The sequence below is a fragment of the Myotis myotis genome, unplaced genomic scaffold (genome assembly GCF_014108235.1).
Source record: "Myotis myotis isolate mMyoMyo1 unplaced genomic scaffold, mMyoMyo1.p scaffold_m19_p_22, whole genome shotgun sequence".
Taxonomy (NCBI): Eukaryota; Metazoa; Chordata; class Mammalia; order Chiroptera; family Vespertilionidae; genus Myotis; species Myotis myotis.
In genome coordinates this window covers 1,789,321-1,807,837 of record NW_023416327.1, presented here as the reverse complement: position 1 = coordinate 1,807,837, position 18,517 = coordinate 1,789,321, and the positions used below count along the sequence as shown (strand labels likewise).

The following is an 18,517-nucleotide window of genomic DNA, read 5'->3' as shown; positions in this document are numbered from 1 at the left end:
TTCCTTCCCCCTGGGGCCTCTCGGACACACCCACAGGACATTGGGAGTGTAGCGGGCTGGTCCGGATGCTCCAAAGGGTTCCTGGGGAGAGAGGAGCGCACACTTTTCCAGACCGGTTCTAATCGATGGGAGAACTTACGCCTCTGTATTTAAAAAATCAAAATGCCGGCCACATCCCAGGCACTGTTCGTGGAGGGAATCCAGCCCACCCTTCAGCCTTTGACTGTGGTTTCCCGTCCCCAAGGGTTGCCATTGAGCAGCACGGCCGCTTCCGCCACTTGTGCACCAGCTTCTTCGTGGACCTGGTGTCCACCCTGTGCTTCAAAGACAACTGCCCCCCAAGCAGGGACGTGGTCCAGGAACTGCTGTCCCTGCTCTTCGTGGAGAAGACACTGCTCAGAGATGCACCCCAAAGTACGTGGCTTCCTGCCCCAGACCAGGGGTGGGAACCGCTTTCCTGCCGAGGCCATGTGGGTGGTTATAACATCATTCGTGGGCCATACAACATTATCCACTCAGCCCGGCCAGCGTGGCTCAGGGGTTGAGCGTCAGCCTATGAACCAGGAGGTCACGGTTCAATTCTGGCTCAGGGCACAGGCCCAGGTTGCAGGCTCTGTCCCCAGTGGGGGGCGTGCAGGAGGCAGCCAATCAATGATTCTCTCTCATCATGGATGTTTCTATCTCTCTCTCCCTCTCCCTTCCTCTCTGAAATCAACAAAACAATATTTTTAAAAAATTATCTGTTTAAAAATTAGCCTGCCTTATTTAGTCAAACCTTTAATTAACTCACCCCTAATGCCTTGGCAGGCCCAGACCAAATGCTTTCGAGGGCCTGATACGGCCCGAGGCCGACGTCCCCACCCCTGCTATAGACCTCCCAGCCCTGTCCTCATCCCACACACCTGTCTGAGGTGCAGGTGGCTCACTGTCTCTCTCTGGTTTCAGGGCACTGTGAACACACCAAGTCCCTGTCCCCGTTTGACGACGTCGTGGACAAGACGCCCGTCATCCGCTCGGTGGTCCTGAAACTGCTCCTGAAGTACAGGTCAGCAAGGCGGCCAGAAAGCCCACTGCTTCTCTTCCTCGCGGGTGCTTCCTTCAGGAGGAGTCCCCATGCAGAGGAGGCCCCTGCAGGGACAGAGCCTGCCTTATTTGTCTGTGTCAGATGCGTGTTGGAGGCCTTGCTGGGGGCAAGAAAGCGGAGGCAGCGGGGGTGGCGGCAGAGGGGGTGGAAGGGCTCAGAGAGGGACTCGGCAGGGACTCCTGAGTCGGGGCCTGCGGGCTGATCCCGGGCCACAGGTGTATGATGTTTAGGAAGGTACCCGGACTCTCCCCCACCCTCCCTGTCCCTCTAAGTTATGTTTTGGCTCCTAAACGCCTATGATTCTATCTGTGGATAGAGAGGCCACAGTTTTAGAAAATTCTCCGGGAGCGCTCTGTGCTCAGGAGGCTGCGGTCGGGCCCTGGGTGCACAGCCCGACTTCTGATTGACACAGTGAGGAAGGTTCTAACAGAAACAACCATTTCTGAGTTCAATGTCCAAAAGCAGTCTCAGAGCGGAGATGTGATTTGCATGCACACAGGCTGCTGGGTCCTCGTCCACGGACCCAGTGTTTTCCTTTTCTTTAGTCCTCATTTCTGTGAAACGGGATTCCTACAGGATTTTCAAATAAAATGCCCTTAAGAGGCATTTTATTACAGAGCCAGCGTCTTGCTATGCTTGTATGATATATAAGCAAGGAGATGAGGAGAACCTCTTTGGATGTTCTGTGATTTCACTAACTTTGATAAATGTGTGCAATCCGCATTCCCCGAACCCTTGGCTTGGAGAAGTGTGAATGCAGGCACTGATGTATGTGCGTCTCGCTGCGGTGTGGACATATTCACAGGGGTAGAAATCAACCCCGACAGGGCATACGCTCCGTCCTGAGACAGGTGGACACTGACCATTACAGAACTGGTTTTAAGATAAAAATCTAGAGACATAAGACATACTTAAATCTGCATTGTCTGCAGGACGTACCGGCTGCTGTCACTGGTTCTCTTTTGCAGTCAAGTATTTCTGTGTTACGAGCTGATGTGGACAGGCCTGGGGTTACTGGTGGACACGTAGACATCAGCTCTCTGGCTGATGGGTGTGACACAGTCGCCAAGCCCTGCTGAGCCCCGCCCCGCCCCACCCCACCCCACCACTGGCTGTGCCACTGGGTGCTTGTGCTGATCTGCTATAGTGCGGGGGTTCAGAATTATTTTTTAAACAATACAAAGATACTTTGCCTTTTTCAATACGTTGGATATGCAACGATGTTCTTGCAGCAATGATGGTGTTTTATATTCTTCCAATATTGTACCAACACATTTTCAATAAAATCATGTTACATACTATATGTATGTATGTATGTATATACTATGTTAAAAACATTTTTTATTGATTCCAGAGAGGAAAGGAGAGGGAGAGAGAGAGAAACATCAGTGATGAGAGGGAATCATGGATCAGCTGCCCCTGCACATCCCCTACTGGGGATCGAACCTGCAACCCGGGCATGTGCCCTGACCGGGAATCGAACTGTGACATCCTGGTTCATAAGTCAACACTCAACCACTGAGCCACACCAGCTGGGCTGTATATACTATCTATATGGGCAGATTGAGAGATAAGTAGGTAGCTACTTTTTTCCTTTTTGGCACAATGAATTTTCAGACCTGAGATGAGCAGGTCTTCTCTCCACAGCTTCCCTGAGGTGAAGGACTGCATTCAGGACCACCTATCCCAGCTGGAGCAGAAGCCGTTCCTGGCTGAGGACAAGACGGAGCTCTACGTGCTCTTCAGCAGCTGCCTGGAGGTGAGCTCACGCCCCCGCTGCATTTCCTTCCGACCCTGTGAACCATGTGGCTTATGCGATGGAAAGTGCTTCTGAAAACCCTCAGAACGTGATTGTAGTCGGTGAGATTGTGTTCCGTGCAGAAGCAGAAGGTCTCAGAAAGGTCGCTTTGCCCTCGGTAATCGTCTGTATTGGCAGTTGTGTGCGTGAGGGAACAGCCTGGAAGAACACGCCACTGGTGCTGACAATGCTGAGCTCCAGCGGAACTGTGGACTTAGCTCAGGGACTATGAATAGCTTTCAGTTTCATTCCCTTCGTATTTTTGTTACTTTCTAAAATTTTATAGTGCATATGAAAAATTTAGATCATACACCATTTTTTCCTCATAGGTTTTCTTTGTCCCCTCTTTCTTGCCTCTAAAGTAAAAAGGAATAATAGTTTTCCATGATCCAAAAATTTACACTCAAACCTACAACATTCTTTATCCTTCCTTTATCTCCAAGGTGCACTGGAAATTTTGGAGGGTTGGGGTTTGCATTTTTTTAAAATATATTTTTATTAATTTCAGAGAGGAAGGAGAGGGAGAGAGAGAGAGAAACATCAATGATGACAGAGAATCATTGATCGGCTGCCTCCTGCACGTGCCCAACTGGGGATCGAGCCCACAACCCGGGCTTGTTCCCTTGACCGGAATCAAACCTGGGACCCTTCAGGCCACAGTTCAATGCTCTATCCACTGAGCCACACCAGCTAGGGCCAGGGTTTGCATTTTAAAAAGAACACTACTTGCCCTGACCTGGTGGCTCAGTTAGTGGAGCATCATCCCATACACCAGAAGGTTATGGATTCAATTTGATCAATGTTTCCTTCTCTCTCTCTCTCTCTCTCTCTTTCTCTCTCTCTCTCTCTCTGCCTTCCTCTCTCTAGGATCAATCATATGATAAACTTTAAAATACTCTGGTGAGGATTAAAAACTTTTTTTTAAAGAACTCTATTCATGCCAGGCCGGCCTGCCTCAGTGGTTGAGCATCGACCTATGAACCAGGAGGTCAAGGTTCGATTCCCGGTCAGGACACATGCCTGGGTTGCCCAGTAGGGGACATGCAAGAGGCAGCCAATCAATGATTCTCTCTCTCTCTTTCTTTTTAATATATTTTTATTGATTTCAGAAAGGAAGGGAGAGGGAGAGAGAGAGAGAAACATCAATGATGAGAGTGCCGGGGTTCTTGTTCCAGCATCTAGAAGGGTTCAGCAATCTGGAGAAGCGGCTGTGTGTAACTTAATAAAGAGTCCAGAGACAAAGCATAATTTTGAAAGGCATTTGGGGGTCAGATCCCCTCTCTCAGGACCCCATGCTTTTTAGTAACACAAATTGTCCTCAGGCGAGGCAGAGATATACACTTCAAAGGGTCAGGGCTTGGTACAGAGTCCATTGTCAGATTTGGGAAAACGCCTATGGCTGTTCAGGTGTTTGGCCAGTAGGAGGCAATAGCATGTAGATTAAGATGCCCTGAGCTGTCTGGCAGCAAACAATCAATTTAATGCATCCTTTTCAGGTTTGGGTAAATGCCCTTCAGCCACTCCAGATTCAGCCCTGCTGAACATGCTGGAATTGGCTTCCAGCATGAGAGAAATCATTGATGGACTGCCTCCTGCGTGCCCCATACTGGGGATGGAGCCTGCAATCTGGGCATGTGCCCTGGGCCGGAATTGAACCGGGGACCCTTCAGTCCGCAGGCTGACGCTCTATCCACTGAGAAAAACCGGCTAGGGCAATGATTCTCTCTCTTCACTGATGTTTCTATCTCTCACTCCCTCTCCCTTTCTCTCTGAAATCAACAAAAATATATTTTTTAAAAAAAGAAAGAACACTATTCACCCTGGCTGGTTGCTCAGTGGTTAGATTATCAGCCCATTGACCGAAGGTTCTTGGGTTCAATTCTGGTCAAGGGTACATGCATGGGTTGCAGACTTGATCCCCAGCCCCGGTTAGGTTGTGTGTGGAAAACAATCAATCAATGTCTCTCTCACATTGATGTTTCTCTCCTCCCCCCACCCCCTGCCTCTTTCTCTCTCGCTCCCTTTTCCCTCTCCCCCATCCCTTCCACTCTGAAAATCGATGGAAAAAATTCCCTCAAGTGAGGATTAAAATAAAGGAAACAAAAAAGAACACTATGCTTTCATTCTGGTCCCCTAGGATTCGATCCATGAGAAGAACAGCGCGCTCCCTGCCCAGGGTGACTCCACTTACCTCCAGGAGGACGGCCAGTTCCTTGGGGAGTGTCTGCCCAGGTGCAGTAGGGACCCCGCCCTGGAGGCCTCTATTGAGTACCTCCAGGAGACAGCCCGGATCCGCCTCTGCCTAGACCGGGCCTGCGAGGTCCTCTCCAAGCTGCGGGAAGGCTCAGGCAAGTCTCCACTGTCCTTCCTCCCCTTGGCTCAGAAATCCCAGGATGTGTGTGTGTGTGTCGGGGGGTGGGGGGTGGGGGGTGGGGGCGGGCACAGGAGTCCTCAGGATGACTCGGCCCTTCTTCCTGCTCGGTGGTCTGCCGGGGCCCTGTTTCACAGGCTCCGCATCTAGGACAGGGATGGATGCTGTCGGCCCTGCACTGACCACACTCTCCGTGGCCCACAGAGCTGGCGGAGGAGCAGCGGCAGTTCCTGCTGCAGCTGGAGCGCTTCTGCTCGCAGAGCGGGAATGACTGGTACCGCGTGTACTTGGTGCGCAGGCTCGTGAGCCGCCAGGGCATGGAGTTTGTGCAGAGCTTCCTGCAGCCAGACCACCCCGCCCAGTGGGTGTTCCCCCAGGAAGTCCAGGCGCAGCAGGTGAGGAGCCCCGTGGCAGCCACGCCTCTAGGCACCCTGCCCCGCCCCCCTTACCCCCAGGGAATGGACTGCATCTGTCTCCAGGGATCCATCCCCTCGCTGGCCATGACCTTCAGCAGCCTGCGAGAAGGAAAGGGGCGTGCTTACGAGGGCTGCTCGCCACCCGCCTGCAAAGCTGGTTTAGGCGTCATGACACGAGGAGCCAGACAGGGAAAGTGGGATAGAGTTGCCTCTGAGCAGTGAAGTCCCTGGGCTCATAGGACTGTCCCATGCTTAGAAATGAACACATTCTTACTGTTGCTGGGTATGAAATGGCGCTAGAAACCCTGGCTGTTTTACTGTCACCTGGAGCTCAGGGCCCCTGGGCTCTGGTGCTGCTGTGAGTGGAGCAGGCAGCACCGCGGGGTGGGCATCACCTCCTCGCCCCCCTAACACCACCCTCTGTGCACCCAGCCCTGCACTGCCTTGCCTGGGGCCAACCTGGAACCCCAGGTTCGTGCCCCTGAACCTCCAATGATGACAGGCTTCCATACCTCGCTCACAGTTCTCTGCTAAACCTCCCCCCTCTGCCCCCACCTTGGAGAACCCTGTGCTCCCGGGATTGCAGGAGGACCTTCTGGGCCAGATGGACCGCTATCTGGTGCATGGGCAGGAGTACAAGGCCGTCCGTGATGCAGTGGGCAAGGCCATCCTGGAGTGCAAGCCCCAGGCCATCGCAGCTGCCCTGGAGGTAGGATGCTCCTGTTGGAGCCCCTGGGAACACTCTCTTTCCTGGGTTAGGTGAGACTATACAGGGGAGGATGTCCGGGGGACTGCGCCGGCAGTCACGTCGGTCCAGCCAGGACAGCAGCCACAGTCAAGCTGAGTGCGCAGATCTGCTCTCCTGGAGGGCAGCTGGGGCTGTCGGTGCCCGCAGGTCCCTGGCGCTGCGTCTGTGTTGTCACTTCCACCGAGATCTCTCCTCTGGACACAGCCAGCTGCGCTCGCCTCCGCATGGAGTCAGTCCTGCGGATGCTGATTATGTGCACACGTGGCCCTCGGCGCTGATTTTAAGAATGATGCAGGATTTTTGGAATCTTGTCTTTAAAGTGTTCTGGGCTTCCTTTGTGAGCCACATGTACCCTGGCATCGTGCCAGGAAAAGAAAAGGCCTTTCCTGGGCTCCGGGAGAGATTTGGGGACCATGATGTCATTATAAAGGGGACAGACGGTGATGGGCTCCCGTCATGAGGCCTCTGGCACATTCGCAGGGAGTTTGGTGACTGTTTGATGGAGCTCGTGGACTGGGAGGCGTTGCCCTGAGGTGGACCCTCAGCTGCAGGCTGCAGGGTCTTGGGAAGGTCTCTTCCCCTCGCATGGGTGGGGGCCCATGGTTGGCGCGGACCTTGCTGCCCAGCCTCCCATGCTATCCTTGCCCCCCAGGCCTGCAGGGGCTCCCAGACTCACCAGGCCATATACCTGCTGCTGGCGCTCTTCCGTGAGGTGACCACGCTGTACAGGTCCCAAAACGCCCACCTGCATCCCAAGCCAGAGGTGAGTGCCAGCCTCGGGGCTGGGGTGGCGGTCCTAGGGATTGCAGAGACTTTCTGAATAGAGGTGAATGTCACAAACATGGCCTGGCTGCTGTGACTCAGTGAACAGAGCTCCGGCCTATGCACCAAAGGGTCACAGGTTGGATCCCTATACCCGGGTTGCAGGTTCATTCCTTGCAGGCGAACGTGTGCAGGAGGCAACCAATGTGTCTCTCACATCGCTGTTTCTCTCCCCCCACCTCCCTAAAAAGCAATGGGAAAAGTATATCCTCAGGTGATGATTAACCTGAAAGAAAGTCACAAACTCAAATTATACCTGTCTGTTTTATCTGGGATGTGGGTTTCTCCCTTCTTGCATGGAGGGATTAATTTCTGCTTTACCCAAAGCTTTTAGAATTACAGTTAAAACTAAAGCAAGAAGGTAAGTGCTTGGGCCTGGGCTGCTGTCCACACGTGAACTTTTCCCTTGCAGACAGTCCCCTTCAATGGCAGCGTCTTAGCCCTGTTTACCATGATATCCGATAGCCATCTGGTATCAAATGGGGGGGAGGGGGAGGGGGAGGCGCGTGACTTAAGAGCAAACCTTTTGATTCACGGCATATTCTTCCTCATGTTTTAACATTGAACCACCTTCTCCCTTAGGAACTCAAGGCCCTTGGCAAGTTCATCGAAGAAAGCCAGACCCTGTCCCCAGACACGAGAGATTTTGCGACAGGCCTTGTGACCAACGCTCTGCCGCTGCTGAGGACCGCGGGGCCCGGAGACGGCGGCCTGGCGGGCATGGTGACCGAGCTGGCCGTTCACACCGCCGCCACCCTCCTCTGCGGGCAGCACAGGGTCTTGGAGCCCCTCAGGAACTTGGCCTTCTCCCCAGACTCCATGGCGGTAAGACACCAGCCACGCGGGGACCCCAGGGTGGGCTTGTCATGCAGAGGCCCTGTCTGTGCAGGAGACTGTTGGACCCGTTTGTGTCCTTGAGCCCCCGTCTGCCCGCATCTCACCCGATCCCGATGCCCAGTGTGGGAGAACCAGGCCTCCCCCTGTTGCTTCACAGAGAGCTGTTATCTTTCTGCACAGACAGCTCCCGAGGCCTGGGAGAGGGGAAGCCAGGCCTCCTGCCATCTGCTGTGTCTAACGGTGGCTCTGATTTCTCTGTGTTTCAGAGGGCATTTCTCCCGACGATGCCCCAGGACATGCTGGCGCAGGCCAGGAGCTGGGAGGGTCTGGAACACGTCCAGTGGTACAGTATGTGTCCTGTCCCATGGTCCCAGTCCTCTGAGCTTTTTTTTTTTTTAAATATACTTTATTGATTTTTTACAGAGAGGAAGGGAGAGGGATAGAGAGTTAGAAACATCGATGAGAGAGAAACATCTATCATCTGCCTCCTGCACGCCCCCTACTGGGTATGTACCTGCAACCCAGGACCATGCCCTTGGCCGGAATCGAACCCGGGACCTTTCAGTCCGCAGGCCGACACTCTATCCGCTGAGCCACACCGGTCAGGGCAAGTCCTCTGAGCTTTGACGAGCTTCCTGGTGCCATGTGAGCCCTTGGCTCAGAGCAGGGACCCACATGGTTGGTGCCACATGGCGGGACAGGCATGGTGTGCAGAGTATAGATGAGCTTGCACCTTTCCTGGTCAGGCAAGGCCTGATGAGCTCCTGTTCCCTTCATCCTGCTTCCTGGAGAGCAGGGGACTGGGAGCCATGCCCGAGGCTCAGCCCCAACGCAGCCATGCGTGGGGCCCTAAGGCGGTTATCTTAGGAAAATGAAACTGGGAAACAGAGCAATATAGCCCATGGCTTTGTGAAGTCTGCGGGCTGAGTGAATAGTCCTTCAGGCTGGAAGGAAGCATGCTCAGGACAGAGAACCGGATCAGAGAGCGGACGTGTATAAAGTGTCGCCCACCTGCCTCCCCAGCAGCCCTGGCTCTGCGTGGAGGTGGCCTCTCCTGCTCCGGAGAGTTCAGTGCACAACTGGCTTCCCACGTGGTCCAAATGCCCACTCTCCTGACGGGGAGGGAGGGAGGGAGGACAGGCCCAGGACAGGGTTAGCCCTCCCTGTGCCCTGCGCAGGTCAGTGGGGGAAACCTTGCCAGTCAACGTGTGCCCTGCTCTTCTTTCCACAGTGTGTCCTAGAGGTCACCCGTGCAGTGTCGGGGAGGTGAGTTTGGGTGTTGGGAGCAGGGTTTCGGGGGCTCAAGAGACGTGTGTTCTTCGTGTCTGAGGGGAAATGGAGGAGTAGGAGGAGGAGAGTCTTGACCTCCCAGGGAACACAGGTGCCTCTGAGGGCTGCTCCAGGCTCCAACTGAACTTCTGCATGGAGCTGAGGGTGTCCAGTCAGACTCCAGTCTCAGTGCCTTGTGACTGTCTTTATCGGGGCATCCTGGGCAGCATCCCTAGCCCTGCTCCCCAGCTTCCAGGAGCACCCCGATTCCCCGGTGCATCACCCAGAGATGCTACAGGTCCCTGAGAGACAGCATGGCTGCAGGTTAGGAACCACCGCCAGCCACCCTCTGTGGCCCCGCAGCATGAGCTCAGGGACACGTGACGGCAAAGTGGTGACCGGCTCAGAAGCTGGTTACTAGCCCAGAGAGGAGAGGTGGGCAGAGAGGGGGCGAGGGGGAGGAGAGAGAGACGCATGGCTCTAAGCCCCAGTGCTGAGTAGGCCTGCCAGCCCTCTCCCCTCCCCCCCCCCACCATGGTGCCCATGCCCTGAGCTGACACCTGCCTCTCCCCAGTGCGGCCAGCCCATGGAGCAGAGTTTCTGTATCGACTGCCGTGCTCCTGTCGGAGGGCGGAACCACAAACCCAACGAAGGATTCACGGTCGTAAAGTACGTAAGGCTGTTTCCTTCTCACTCTCAGACCCTCTTCCCCCCACCGTGGGCTGTTTCTCTCCCACCTGATAAACTGACACGAAACAGGGATCACTACTGCAGTGCACGTGGGCCACTGACCGGCAGGGATCGGGCCACGGTCCCATGGTCATACACGGCGATGTACCAGATGTGCCATTGGCCACCTGGGCTCGGAAGGGCAGAGCAGAACACATATTAGTACTGTTATATGAGCGCCTGTTCATACAGGTGTCTCCCACGTGGGCCTGCCCAGGGCAAGCACCCACTGAGATATGTGTGACGTAGGCAGGTGATCTAATTCTGAGGACATTTCAGTCTGCAAAACCCACGGGACAGACACCATCTCACTGGTAAAGTCACTTGGCTCCCTCAAACCCCTCCCATCCCAAGAAAGCCTGGTCTCCCAACCTACCCTGCTCACCTGTCCAGACAGGAGTAAATGCTGCCTTGAGACAGGAGGCGGGCCTCTCCATGGTCATTGTCCTCCCTGGCTATTCTGGTGTAGCCACAGTTCAAAATATTCCAACCTGTTGTCTCAATAAACCATCAGAATGTTCTAGAACTGCCAACAGGTATTCAAAGTAATAGGTACAAATATGTGTCCCCAAAAATGTATACACACCTTGAATAATTATTTTTTTAATATACTTTTATTGATTTTACAGAGGAAGGGAGAGGGAGAGAGAAATAGAAACATCAACGTTGAGAGAGAATCGTTGATTGGCTGCCTTCTGCACTGGGGATTGAGCTCACAATCAGGGCCTGTGCCCTGATGGGGAATGGAACCCTGACCTCCTGGTTCATAGGTCAACACTCAACCACTGAGCCATGATGGTCGGGCTCACTTTGAGTGATTAGTAATTCCAATGGGTTAAATCTGAAAAGAAAGAAACATCAATTGAGATATCCGCTGTTAAAGCATGTGTACATTTTCTAGGGACACCCTATTTCTGCAACTGGACTTGTCTATCACACAGTACCTGCCATCTGGGCTTGGCCAGAACTCCTTCACCTGGCCTTGGTGCCAGTCTTTGATTTGGGAAAAGGAGACCGCTCTGCCCATGTCTCCATATCAATGTCGGCTGCCCCAGACTCTGGCTGTCCTGAGCCCGCCTTCTGTCCCATGTGATTGCAGCGGAAGAAGCAGGTCCAGCCGTTCATGTTGAGGGGTGGCCCCTGGACAGCACTGAATGCTGCTTCTTTCAGCCCCTTTTCCCTGAGAATGTTGTGGCTGCAGGACAGCCAGGAGGGTGGTTCTAGGAAGAGAAAGGCTCTTGGGAAAGTGGTCTGGGCTTAGCAGAAGAGGTGCTTTTAACATTATTCTTTTCCCCAAACATGAATCCGGTCTTCAGGCCCCCAGGACCTAGGTGTGTCCCTGAGCTGAGAAGAGATGACCTTTGCCCTCACTGGGCCTCTCCTACTCTTTCCAGAAACAAGGAAGACAGAACACAGACTGGCCACGTGCTGGGAAGCCCACCCCCCAGTGATGAGGTGGTGCTTTCTGACCGAGAGCTGTCCCCGGTGGTCTTTCTTCTCGCCCGGCTCCTCACTCACCTGGCTATGCTTTTGGGTGCAGCCCACAGCCCCAAGGTACCTGCAGGGATGTCCAGCTCTGTGTTCTGTCCTGCAGCCCTGTGTGCCCTACTGTTTCACAGGGCCTAGCCCCTCCTGTGTGTTTCGGATTTGTCTTTCTACCGAATCCATCAGGTAACACAAAGTTTACACACCCTGACTCTGCCCAAGGCAGCATCTGGTGGGATGGAGAAGTGCTCACCAGCCTTTATCAAGTCCATTTTATTTTCAGTACTAGAGGCCCAGTGCACGAATTCGTGCACCAGTGGAGTCCCTCAGCCTGGCCTGCTGGATCGGGCCAAAACTGGCTCTCCAACATCCCCCAAGGGGTGCCAGTTTTCGAGAGGGATCAGGCCAGGCTGAGGGACCCCACCGGTGCACAATTAGGGCCAGGGAGGGATGCGGGAGGTTGGCCAGCCAGGGAGGGACCGCGGGAGGGCTCCAGGGCATATCCAGCCCGTCTCGCTCAGTCCCAATTGGCCGGACCCCAGCAGCAAGCTAACTTACCAGAAGAAGCATCTGCCCCCTGGTGGTCAGTGCACATCATAGTGAGCGGTTGAGCAGTCTTACCATATCATTAGCATATTACACTTTGATTGGTTGAATGGCCGACCGAACAACCAGACACTTAGCATATTAGGCTTTTATTATATAGGATATTTTTATTGATTTCAAAGAGGTAGGGAGATGGAGAGAGAGATAGAAACATCAATGATGAGAGAATCATTGATCGGCTGTCTCCTGCACACCCGCTACTGGGGATTGAGCCTGCAACTTAGCCATGTGCCTTTGACCGGAATCGAACTGGGACCCTCCAGTCCGCAGGCCAACGCTCTATCCACTGAGCTACATTGGCTAGGGCTGAAGTCCATTTTCAGTGACTGGCGCCATCCACACCTGAGTGTGGAGAGGTTGACGCACTCACAGTCTTTCCGTGTCTGGGCTTTTGGGCCGGAAGAGTGGCCTGTCCTCTGAGTTACTGAACCACGAGAGCAGTGAGACCTGGCTCTGAGGAGCCCTGTTTCCCTCCCATGATCATGGAGCCCCCTTGTCTGCTACTCCACCTTCCTGCCTCCTCTTTGAGAACCACCTCCTTGAGAACCACCTCCTGACTCAGAGCTGGTGTTTTCCTCCTGGCCCCACACACCGCCTGTCTGATGCACTCTCCCCACCCATCTCAGGCTCTGATTGACATCATCAAGCCCGCAGTGAGGGATCCAAGTGCGTTCCTCCAGCAGCACATCCAGAGGGACCTGCAGCAGCTGATGCAGATGCTGGGCAAGAGCGCTGATGATACGGCCCAGGTGGCGCACCTCGTCCTGTGCATCCTGTTCAAGCAGCAGCCCCTTTTACCCAAGAGTAAGGGACTGGGGCGAGGGGTGCCTGCGGAGGCCCTGGGGCACAGAATGCAGGGCCTGGGGGAGACAGAAGGGTGGCAATGGGCACGGTGGGAGCAGTGTGCCTGCCAGCGGAGGGACAGACTCATCTGTCCTTTCCAAGCTCTTTGCTGGGTGAAGACCTGCGAGAGTCTGGTCATTAGCAGAGAGGGGGTATGTGGGGAGGCTTTGCAGTCTCCAATGTCAGAAATTGATGCATCTTCACAGAGAACATGGGGGGGGGGGGGGTAACAGCAGGAGCCATTTTTTAAAATATATTTTATTGACTAGAGGCCTGGTGCACAAAAATTTGTGCACTCGGGAGGGGGGTGTCCCTCAGCCTGGCCTGCGCCCATTCACAGTCCAGGACCCCTTGGGGGATGTCCACCTGTTGACTTAGACCCACTCCCCAGGGGATCAGGACTAAGCTTGCAGTCAGATATCCTTCTGGCAGCCAGGGAGCCCTCTGGGGATGTCCGACTAAAGGCTTAGGTCCCCAAGGGATCTGGCCTAAACCATTAGTTGGACATTCTTAGTGCTGCCACAGAGGTGGGAGAGGCTCCTGCCACCACCACTGTGCTGGCCAGCCATGAGCCAGCATCTGGCTGAGTGGCACTCCCCATATGGAAGTGCACTGACCACCAGGGGGCAGCTCCTGCATTGAGCATCTGCCCCCTGGTGGCCAGTGTGCATCATAGCAACCAGCCATTCTGCCATTCAGCAGAGGGCCAGTGCACAAAAATTTCAGCCAGCCTGTGCCCTCTCGCATTCTGGGACCCCTCAGGGGATGACCACCCGCTGGCTTAGGCCTGCTCCTCGGGGGATTGGGCCTAAGCTGACAATCAGACATCCCTCTGGAAGCCCAGCAGCCCTCAGGGGATGTCCACTTGCCAGCGGGGAGCAGGCCTAAGCTGCAGTCAGACATCCTTAGTGCTGCTGAGGCAGGAGAGGCTCCCACCACCACCGCTGTACTGGCAGCCATCAGCCTGACTTGTGGCTGAGCAGAGCTCCCCCATGTGGGAGCGCACTGACCACCAGAGGGCAGCTCCTGCATTGAGCGTCTGCCCCCTGGTGGTCAGTGTGTGTCATAGTGACCAGTCATCCCCAGTCTTTCTGCTGTTAGGGTCAGTTTGCATATTACCCTTTTACTATATAGGATAGAGTCCTGGTGCACAGGTGGGGGCCAGCTGGTTTGCCCTAAAGAGTGTCCCGGATCAGGGTGGAGGTCCCGCTTGGGTGCCTGGCCAGCCTGGGTGAGGGGCTGATGGCTGTTTGCAGCTGGTCACACACCCTTCCGTGTGGGGTCCCCACTGGGGTGCCTGGCCAGTCTGGATGAGGGGCTGAGGGCTGTTTTCAGGCTGGCCAAGCCGGCGACTGAAGCTCCCAGCCTCTCCTTTTTTTCTTTTTTTTTTATTCTGGGATTTATTTACCGTCTATAATTGCCACTCCAGCTCTGAGGCCACGGCCTGCTGAAAGCAGGTATCTGGGGTTTGTTTAGCTTCTATAATTGAAACATTGTTGCTTCCGGAGCTCAGAGCAGGGCCGCGGCACATGGGGAACCTTGGCTTCCTCCATCACTGGAGCAAGCAAGCCTCCTGCTCGCTTTAGCTGAGTGGCTGCCGGCCGCCATCTTAGTTGGGTTAATTTGCATATCCTGCTGATTAGCCAATGGGAAGCATAGCAGAGGTAGGGTCAATTATCATGTTTGTCTATTATTAGATTAGATACTAGTAGCCCGGTGCATGGAATTTGTGCACATTAAAAGGGAATTAATTGCCCTAACCGGTTGGGCTCAGTGAATAGAGCATCAGCCTGTGGACTGAAGGGTCCCAGGTTCGATTCCGGTCAAGAGCATGTAACTTGGTTGTGGGCACATACCCAGTAGGGGTTGTGCAGGAGGCAGCTGATCGATGTTTCTCTCTCATCGATGTTTCTAACTCTCTATCCCTCTCCCTTCCTCTCTGTAAAAAATCAATAAAATATATTTTTTAAAGGGAATTAATTAGAAGAGATATTTTAATATTGCTATTTGCCCTTTATAATAGAAGTGTGAGAGATGAAAGGAAATTAGTAAAATGTATATGAAAATCATATATAAATTTATTAATAAATAAACAGTAAAAAAAAGGATATAACAACAACAGAGGCATGATATAAAAACAACAAAAATATGATATGAAAACAACAAAAACAGGATATGAAAACAACAGTGATGGAAACAAGGACTGATAAAGTGATTAAACTTATTCTAATATCTCCCTGTACACCACATTAAGAGTGAAAACCCTTTCAGAGTGCTTGACTAACTTCCCTTTTGATGAAGTACTTAGAACTTTAACTGTAACATCACATGCTCTTCAAACTTGAGAGAAAGCAACATATAACTGACCACGTGAGAAAATGGGTTCAGATAGGAATATTCCTACTCTGTCTAGAGTTTGTCCTTGTGATTTATTAATAGTCATCACAAATGCTGGCATCACGGGAAACCGTCGTCGAATCAATTTAAATGGAAGGCCAGTGTCAGATGGGGACAAATTAATTCTTGGAATCAGAACAGCCTCTCCCTCTGCAGATCCTGTTAATACTTCAGCTTCGATAATGTTAGGTTGTAATCTTTTGATAATAAATCTGGTACCATTACAAAGACCCCATTTACTATTAAGATTTCTCAATAGCATGATGATTGCACCCACTTTCAATTTTAACTTATGACACGGCATTCCCGAAGGAGTAATACTATTCAGAAATTGGACGGGGAAATTTTCCTTTGTTTCATTGTTATGGGGTGGGGCTAAATTAGTAACAAAGAAACAGAATTAAAACTTTATTGTGGGGAGCCAATACAGTGTTTTGGACAGGTTCAAGCCTTGGACTGATGAGAGGACACAGTCCTCTCATTGCCACGTGCAAGTCCCAGCTTGGGGGGCAGGGCCCTCCCAGCACAATTATAGCCAAGAGCTGTAGTTGTAAGCTTGAACCTATGATCCGAACACGTGGCCCCACGTGCCTGAGTGATGTGGGCTTGATAGAGTTCAGGTGCATGTAGTTGAGTAGGATTGAAACCCAGGAGAATGTTTGTAAACATCTTGGTCAGGCCCTTACTTTGCCTCGTAGCATCTGCTATAAACTAAAGGCACGGCTGTGGGCCTGGTCACTGTCTCTCAGAGAAGCAGTGTCCCACCGAGACCCGGCTTTCATTCTTTTGTCTGTCTTTTCTAAGCCTTTCAGCTGCCCCACTCGGGTTCATCCCGTGCTGGCGCAGCTCACTTTAGAAAGATCTGCCTCCACACTCCTAGGGCAGGTTCCTGCCTCAAACCCTGCCCTTACAGGAAACAGCTCCGGGAAACAGCTTGGGGGAGGGCACAGCTGTTGCCAAGACAACCCTGCAGGACTGACTTCCTTCCTCTGGTCATTGTTCCTTTGTATGTGACGAACACCACCCACCGTTTTTATATAAGTAGATAGGATGTCCCTATTTCCCCCCTTCTGCCCCCTCCGCCCAGCTCTTGCCCCCCACTTCTCTCTGGCCATCACCATACTGTTGTCTGTGTCCATGGGTTGTGCATATATTTTCTTTGGCTAATCCCTTCTTTAAATTCACTTCTTCAAATTTTTATTTTCAGATAAGTGCTTATAACTGCACTATTATATATTTTCTATTATATCATTTAGAATTAAGATATTTTTGAATTGAACCCTTGTAAATTTTAGCACAATTTAATAAATTATGCTAGAAGCAATTAAGAGATTTTTCATGTAATGCATACACATTTCAATTAATGTTTTATTAATTTTTAATTTTTTAATATTTTAATTTGAAATAATCTCATACATGTAAAAAAAACTATAAAATACTACAGCATATTATATGTACCCTTCACCCAATTTCTTAGGTGTTAATAATTTAAACATAACCATTATACAACTAACAAAATTTGGAATATGTTTTTCTTATAATCTCTTTAATGTTACTTAATCCATTTACTTTGTTTTTGTTAATCTTCACCCAAGGATATTTTTCCATTGAATTTTAGAGAGAGTGAAGGGAAAGGGAGAGACACATTGATTGGTTGCCTCCTGCACATGCTCTGATAGGGACTGGGGATCAAGCCAGCAACTGAGGTACATGCCCTTGAGTGGAATCAAACCTGGGACCCTTCAGTCCACGGGCTAATGCTCTATCCACTGAGCAAAACAGGCTGCAGCTTAGTTCATTTACTTTTAATCTTTATGTGTCTTTATATTTAAAGTGGGTTTTGTTTTTGATTCACCCTCATAATCTGTCTTTTAATTGGTGCATTTATGCCACTGGCTTTCAGAGTGCTTACTGATGGAGTTATTACCATATCAGGCAGCTTCTGGGGCTTCTGGGGCTGGCCAGCGGCCTGGAATTGAATCCGATCATGGACGGCAGGCAGACAGCTTCTGGGGTCGCCCACGGGGGCCTGGATGGCTGTCCTGCCCTGCCTGCAGTATGAAAATTAGCCACCATCTTTGTTGGCGGTTAATTTGCATATCTCACTGATTAGCCAATGGGAGGCATAGCGAAGGTATGGTCAATTACCATGTTTGTCTATTATTAGATAAGATTTTTTTTTTTTTTACAGAGAGGAAGGGAGAGGGATAGAGAGTTAGAAACATCGATGAGAGAGAAACATTGATCAGTTGCCTCCTGCACACTCCCTACTGGGGATGTGCCCGCAACCCAGGTACATGCCCTTGACAGGAATTGAACCCGGGACCCTTGAGTCCGAAGGCTGATGCTCTGTCCACTGAGCCAAATGGTTAGGACAGGAGCCATTTTTTTAATACTCTGGTTAATTTAGAAGATACCCACACCCCCCTGAAAAAGGAACATTATTTCAGTTTAACACTCATTCAGGTTCACTATATGTAGACGGCTGCGGGTTTTGTTCCTTGGGGAACCCACACATTTTTCTTTGTAGGGTTTTTCAATTTTAATGAAAACTTGTCAACCAAAGAAGAGAGAAATTCCTGGGAAAAACTCTTGGAGGCCATCATGCTGCCCGAACTGGAGGTGCGTGAAGAGGGGCAACAGGTCTGGGGGGAGGGCTTCCTGGGAAGTCGCTGGGTTCAGCCCATGTGCCTTAGCAAAGGTGGCCAGAGCCCTCGGCCAATCTCAGATCCAGCTGTGCCAGCCCAGGTCACCCCTGCCTGCCATCCGACCTCTCCCTCCCTCGCCCGTGGTGCATCGGGGGAGGAACAGCTGGAGCCCAGAAGGTGCGGGGCATAGTTTTCTCTCCGTTTCATTTCACAGCAGATTGTGAAAGCAAGAGGCAGAGACGTAAACGACCACACATAGACCCGCCCCCAGTGTGTACTAAGGACCATAGGTCAACTACTCCTAGTCAGACAAGGATGCTCCTCAGAGTAACAAAGCCCATCAGGAAATAAGCCTCAGCGAGTAACAGGGTGGGAGGAAGGTGTAGGCCCGAGTCTCATGCCATCTGGGCAGACAAAACCATACAGAATTGGGATGAAAGTTAACCAACATGGATATTTGATTA

General features: G+C 52.0%; 1 protein-coding gene across 1 annotated transcript in view; it reads left to right on the top strand.

Annotated features, from left to right (window-relative positions):
* LOC118679013 (E3 ubiquitin-protein ligase RNF213-like) overlaps positions 1-18,517 on the top strand; it is a 99,940-nt gene that overhangs the window by 72,578 nt on the left and 8,845 nt on the right. Inside the window, 14 exon segments of the mRNA XM_036355243.1 lie at positions 245-414; positions 946-1,045; positions 2,732-2,843; positions 5,020-5,230; positions 5,458-5,648; positions 6,232-6,378; positions 7,070-7,180; positions 7,822-8,064; positions 8,343-8,424; positions 9,308-9,342; positions 9,920-10,014; positions 11,469-11,628; positions 12,792-12,969; positions 17,936-18,027. Of these exon segments, the coding sequence (XP_036211136.1) occupies positions 245-414; positions 946-1,045; positions 2,732-2,843; positions 5,020-5,230; positions 5,458-5,648; positions 6,232-6,378; positions 7,070-7,180; positions 7,822-8,064; positions 8,343-8,424; positions 9,308-9,342; positions 9,920-10,014; positions 11,469-11,628; positions 12,792-12,969; positions 17,936-18,027 (1,927 nt within the window).